The 6,725-nt window shown below is 38.6% G+C and overlaps 1 protein-coding gene across 1 annotated transcript in view; it reads left to right on the plus strand.

The window, feature by feature from the left end:
* The window catches only part of LOC146780101 (copine-7-like), a 657,204-nt gene extending 651,646 nt beyond the window's left edge, over positions 1 to 5,558 (plus strand). Inside the window, exon 16 of the mRNA XM_085636916.1 lies at positions 4,038 to 5,558. Coding sequence (XP_085493042.1) covers positions 4,038 to 4,175 — 138 coding nt within the window. The 3' untranslated portion in view covers positions 4,176 to 5,558. The remainder of the gene's footprint in view (positions 1 to 4,037) is intronic.
* Positions 5,559 to 6,725: the final 1,167 nt, after the last annotated feature.

Raw genomic sequence — 6,725 nt, forward strand, 5'->3', positions numbered from 1 at the left:
AAAGATTACAAGGGAAGAATGGATGCTATTGAAGCCCAATGTTCCAGCATCCTTAAATCAACATGTTTCGGCAAACAATTAATTCCAGACAAGTGAGTGGTCTTCCTCAGGACTAACATTAGTCTACTGTATACCCCCACTGAATTACTGTTGGAAAAAGGGGACCCTCACCTAAGCAATTTCTATGATTTGAACTTCAAAATAATACACAGAAGTACAGAAACAAATATAAATCAAGCAAATGTACAAATGATAAAATATTTTATTTAATTAACAAATAAAAGAAAATGCTAAAATTAAAACTTTAGTTTTATTCTGAAGGCTCAAGTTTTCAAGATTTCGTTTTTTCTGAAAGATAAAGCAATATTCTAGACTATAGAATATCACTTTGTCTCTTTTGCACCTAATGCATTCTCTCTATATGTTGGCACATATCAGTGCTGCTTCATATGAAGACAGCAATCGCCTGTTCTAGTTTCTGTAAGCCGTACTTAAAGTGCTCCCAAGAATCAAAATATGGATGCCAACTTAATTTTTAGCTTCTTATTTCAAATCTCTTTACATTGAAAGAGTATTTGAAATCGTTAAATGTTCAAATATGCTTTTTATGTATGAGTTCTTCAATGTGTAATTATTACTTCATTTTATAAGCATTCTCAGACTCCCTGTGTAGGTCTAGTGGACCCCCAGATGTACGTGGCCACAGGTTAAGAGCCACTGCCCTAAACTATGGGTGGTGATTATGGGTGGTGTATGAAGGCATAAGGGACAGTAGCATGAGAGCAATTAGAATAAGTAAATGAATACTCGCAGTGTTAAATTTCTGAAAATTCTTAAAAATGAAAATAAAGAACTCAATTACACACCAAATATAAATTATGTAGTCCATTATCAATATACCAAAATTCAGTCACAATGCCCTGCAATCTAACAGTGTCAACTCATTTTAAGTGCAAAGAAGGCACAAAAATGATCCAGCAAAGCAGAAAAATTGTCCTATTTTACCCAGAACCCTGGGGAGATCAGACTACATAGAGGGAGAGCGGAAGTATCAGCCTGTAGTCAAACACTGAAAGAGAGTGAACAGGGAAAATTAATTTGCATGTTATTCATTTTGTGGGCAGGAAACTCAATGAAAGAATAATTACAGGACTGATTTTCATACCCTGTCCTCAGTCTGCTTATACAACCTAATTTAAAAAAATCCTTATATTCTCTAGTCCTTACATTTCACAGCTATGACCACCTTCTTTCTTATCCTTCTTTTCGTTCCTTGCTTTTCCTTACTCTTGGGGCCAAATATGCTAACATTGGGGCTAGCAATTTCCAAATTGTGATTTTCCGCAAATCAAAATTTGGAAATCGCTATTCCTAATGTATGGAACTTTTTTATTTTTTAAATGATCATTTCCTAGTGGGTCACAAATCAACCTACCTCATGAGTATTAATGAAGTAGGACACAGTTTGAGACTCAGTAGGAATGATAGCCATCACTGGGGTGGTAGCCTCTTGGGGTCAGCAGACCATCTTGTCTGTGATTAATTTTCAAAATACATCCAGTTTTTGTTACAGGAAAATGGGATTCATTTAAATAAATATAACTAAATGATTTAAATTTCATTTTTTAAGTGCAGGCGTGCTCTTAAACATAATTTTTTTACATTCTCAAAGGGGAAGTGGTCCCTGGGGTAAGGGGTTACCACCTACTTTGAGATGTTGACAAAATATGAATGTTTTGCCACCGCATTTCGGTCGCAAAACAATGATACATGCCGCTACTATTTGGAATTTGGAAGGGATGTTCTAAACACACCCCTTTCAAATACCATAGTGCAAACCTAAATTGTGATTCTGTAGAATCACAGTTTGGTGTTTGTCCATTAAAAAAAAGTTGTGGTCACGAATGGACCGATTCTGTGAATCGAGCAATTGTGACTTAAAAAATGCTCTGTACATCTGACCCATGTTGCTCTGAAGTTGCCATGTATGCACTTTATAAAACTCCTTAAATTAATAAATAAATAAACTGTGTTTGTAAATGTCACTTAGTATGTGCAGTGAAAAGAACCAGTTCTGAAAGAAAGTCATAAATTAGAACATGGAGTTCAGTACCTCTTAAAGGGGCAGATTTACTTGTTTCAAGAATTAACAAACCTTTCCAGGAACACTTATAGAAGCTTCTCAAAGTTGAGGTTTCTAAGATTACTACTTGAAAGTTTTGTGAAAGCCAGATTATAAACATGTTGAGGCATTTTCTCATGCGTAGTTTTACATAGTGTTTATTTATGCACTTTCAATTAGGTGACGTTTGGACGAACCCATGATGGTTCCTTTTAGCTCTGGACAGTCTGACCTTCAAAGACTTGGTCTGCTTGAGATAAGGGTGACCCCTTCCAGTAGCCACGATTCTGCCAACAAATATATGTTAAGCAGGTAGTGCCTTCAGTGAGGAGACTCAAGGAGGAAAAAGCCACATGGCAAAAGAAGCCTGTAGTTCATGGAGGCGTGTTTCCAGATGTTTGAAAACGCATTGACGAGAACAACCAGCACCTTCAAAGAGAAGAACCGGGTTTAGGACTTGGAGAGTGCTGAGGAAGAACAAAGGACTAGAAAAGAGGTGCAGGTATCCAGAGGCTGCACAGGGAAAAACAATGAAGAATGAAACTGGTGGGATTTCAGGAGAAAGGTCCCCAGGAAAAGAATTAGAAGCAAGGAACATGACGACATCTACTATTCGAAGCATTGTGGCATGACACAAGGAGAAATAGATTTCCTCCTTTTTCTAGGGAAAAAGCAGGAAATTAGTCTAGAATCAGTGCCACCATCTTTGATTAGGAACAGGGTCATAGTGAAGAATTACATGGTGGCCATCTTGGAACAGGTACCTTCCAAGTCCCACAATGCCATGGAACAGGAAGAAGAAGACTAAAGATGGCGATGCTGCTGTCATCTTTGCAGGGCATTCCCCCAAGGAGAGGAGCAACGTTCCCCAGTATTGTACCGGTGGGCGCAGGCAGGAAAGTTCGATTGCGGAGGCCCGTCGGCACCTGCCGCACCAGTTGAAGAAGCATTCTGAGTGCCCGAGTAAGACTTGTAGGAGGGCCCAGGATAGCATACAAGTCGCGGTAGGAAAGCAACATACATAGTGAAATGTCTTCCCAGGTATGCAATTGCTCCTTTGTTTTTATGTACTGTTTCTCTTCTGGAATTTCTTTTTTCCACGTGGAGAAACCTCTTCCTTTGCACCGCCACCAATTCTGAGGGTGCTCTATTTTGAAAGGGATTTATTTTTGTTGTCAGGGGTAAACCTTCCACCATTTTCTTGTTGAGAATGTGTCAGTAAAGAGTTTGTGAATATGAGAGACTGTGGATGTACACTGACTTTCCAGTTTATCTCAACATTGGAACACCCACTCCCCACCATTTAGATGGAATTTATAACACACAATATTACACCATTACGGTGTAGTTTTGCTTGTTAGTAAATAGATCTATGAAAGCATAGTCATTTTTTGTGACTAACTTGCACTGGTAAATCAAGCTTGTAATTTAGACTTACATGTGCATAGAGCTCTACAAATTGTGCCTACAAGTGTAAAATAATTACAATATTTGCATTGAGCACGAGCCATTAAATTGATTACATACCTCTACTCTTGAACAAAGATAGTCACTGAAACAAAACTAAGTTACCCATTCCAATAGAACTACTGGAACTTGTACCTATTTGTAGGATTCTCTAAAGTGACATGATTATCTCAATGAATCCCCATGTATGTAAAATGCCTATAAATGTGTGTAGTATCTGGGTTCAGTTTTCATTACTTTAGTACTACAGAAGTACTTGCAAACAACATTGTATTTTCAAAGTCTGAAAACGCACAGCACACATAAGCTGGGAATTCAATGTCCCAGCGGTAAATTCATTCCCACCATGAAATCCTCACAATAACTCCAAATTGTTTGTTGACTGATAAGACTCGAAATCACAGTTGTAGCAAGTATGTAATAAACCGTTTTCTGTCTTGTATTGTAGGCTTCCCCAGCTGCCTTGGCAAAATGTGTGCTAGCTGAAGTGCCCAAGCAAGTGGTGGAGTACTATAGCTACAAAGCCTTTCCTCCTCGGTGTCCTCGGATGGACTCTCCAGACTCTGCTCTCAATTCACCCCAGTGAAGCCTCTCTGGTCTTAGTCCCACCCTCCTCCCTTCATTCATCAGTTCAGTCGCTCATTGGAACTCAAAGAGGAGCTCAAACTCAAACAGGAACTCAAAGAGGAGGTGAGGGTCCAGAAGCCAGTCGCATCCAGGAGATTCTTTCAAGCCAGATACAGGAGAAATTGATGATGGGCTCCGTGCCAGAACTGGAAATGTAGCAATGATGATTGACAGCTGCCTTAACTCTACTAGTAAGCGTCTGCTGGAAGTAAAGTCTTTGCTTCAAATTGGAGGCGGTTGCATGACCACAGAGCAGCTAAGGTGTACTCTACAGTGGACTCTTTTACCATCACTCCTCCCTCCTCTAAGTGGAAGTTCCCTATGTTGTACTTGTGGGGAGAAAACCTATGCCATATTGTTGATAGGTGGCATAGAGATACTCTGAACAAATCATATGTTGGATGCAGGACGTGGTGGGGGAGGGGTGAGGACAGGATGGTGCCAGAGTGGACCAGGATGTATTGGAGCAACAAGCATGGATACAAAATATGTGTTGGCCTTCCATGCGAAGGTTCCCTGCATTTCCCCTGTATTTGTATTCTTGTCTTTCAGTAGGTTTGAATGGCATTAGGTATTATACTGTACTGGAGGTAAATAACTGCTAGCCCTTTGGTACTAGTGATACAAGATTTTCTAGCGATCGGGTCCTTGAAAGCAGGGATAATAGCATGCAGGGTACATTTTGTATATATTTATATATATATATATATATATTTACCAGATACAAGCCTACACCTGAATGTAAGCCGTTAGTTCACTTACAAGGAGAGTGGATATGAATCAGTAATACTGGGACAATAAGCCAAACGTTTAAAGGAGCCACAAAGCCGCCACTATTAGTTTGATGATTGGCTTAGGGATAACTATAATGTAACTCCTCAGGCAACCATTCTATAAACCTACTGACACATTATTCTTTAATGAACAAAGCTCGTCAACACATAACTATAAAAAATTATCAACATTATTTTATTGTTCATATTTAAATTAGACAAGCACATAACATGCAAATAAATATACATACAATATGGCAATAAAACAATACAACCCAATCATCCACATCTTTCATAACCCATACGCATGCATGGAATTTACTCACAAATGAACAATTAGATTCCAATATATGTATACATCAATATTTTCTTATTGTACAGATTCTTATAGATATAGAAGATAACCTCTAAGAAATATACCTTCGAATCAATAGATAGAAGACAAGATATAACACATGGCAAAAAATCCAGAGGCCAATTATCATATATAGTTGATATTTATAATGTGGCTGGAGTGCACAATGCACACAGAGGAACTTTTTCTATGCGCGTTTTGGCAAAGAGGCCTTCATCAGGAGAGCCATGTTTAATTGGTTTGAAAAATACCTAAAAATATACAAAATTATATATATACATAAGAGCTCTGGAAATCAAGCAGGATAATTAGTACAATGTGTGTGGCCATTATCTACACATCTGGGAACTATCCGTGCAAGCTACCAATACGAAAAACAACCCATAGTGATAGTTCACATATATCACCCAAGTGTTTCACTTATTCATGAACATGTGATCTACCTCCATACCTCCAACACCACACGCACAACCACATTCAATACTTAGAGTGGCATAGATAGGATAGAAACCCAAGGAGAATAAAACCTTATGCACTGCCATTTCTACCCCCCCTAGAATGTTTAAACTAACCTGCTTCAAGTTATATACCTCATACTCCTCACGATTTAGAAGCAGAAGAAATGAAAGCACTTACAGAACTAAGTAGAAATACATCAATCACGATAAAAAATTGTAATGAAAGAGGAGGGATAGTCATTTTAGAAAAATGACAGAACTTTTGGACATTTGATCACATTATTACCCTGTTCACACAGATCCAACACCCAAAGTGAAACGTAAAATCCAACAGTTGACTATGAAAGCTCTTACTGATGGGGTCATATGTGAAAAGGAACCCAATCACCTTAATGTGACACATCCAAAAATGGCAAATATCTATGGAATTCCTAAGATCCACAAGACTGAGACTGATCCACCATATCGTCCGATAGTTACGACAACAGGTTCAGCGACAGAACTATTATCTAAATGTGTGGACACCATTTTAAGTCATAATGTTCTAAAAATAACATTGTATATCCACGACACTAGAGATGTCATTAAGTAGGTGGAGGGCCAACCGTATTATAGCAACCAAAAAATCCTAGTGACCTTGGATATTGACTCCCTCTATAGTAACATCCCTCAACTTGAGGCCATTAAGGCAGTTAGCTGGTTCAAGAGACGGTATAATGTACAAGGTCCCCTCTTATTTATCATGGAAAGTTTACATGTGGTTACTTGAAGAGAGCACATTTGAATTTGGTGGTGACTGCCATAAACAAATTAAAGGAGTCAGCATGGGGGCCTCATGTGCCCCCACAGTAGCAAACATTTTCATGGCCAGATTCGAACAAACGTTCATTCATAATGAGGTGGCACCCTTCTATGAATCTGTA

Source organism: Triturus cristatus, chromosome 12 (assembly GCF_964204655.1).
Source record: "Triturus cristatus chromosome 12, aTriCri1.1, whole genome shotgun sequence".
Lineage (NCBI taxonomy): Eukaryota > Metazoa > Chordata > Amphibia > Caudata > Salamandridae > Triturus > Triturus cristatus.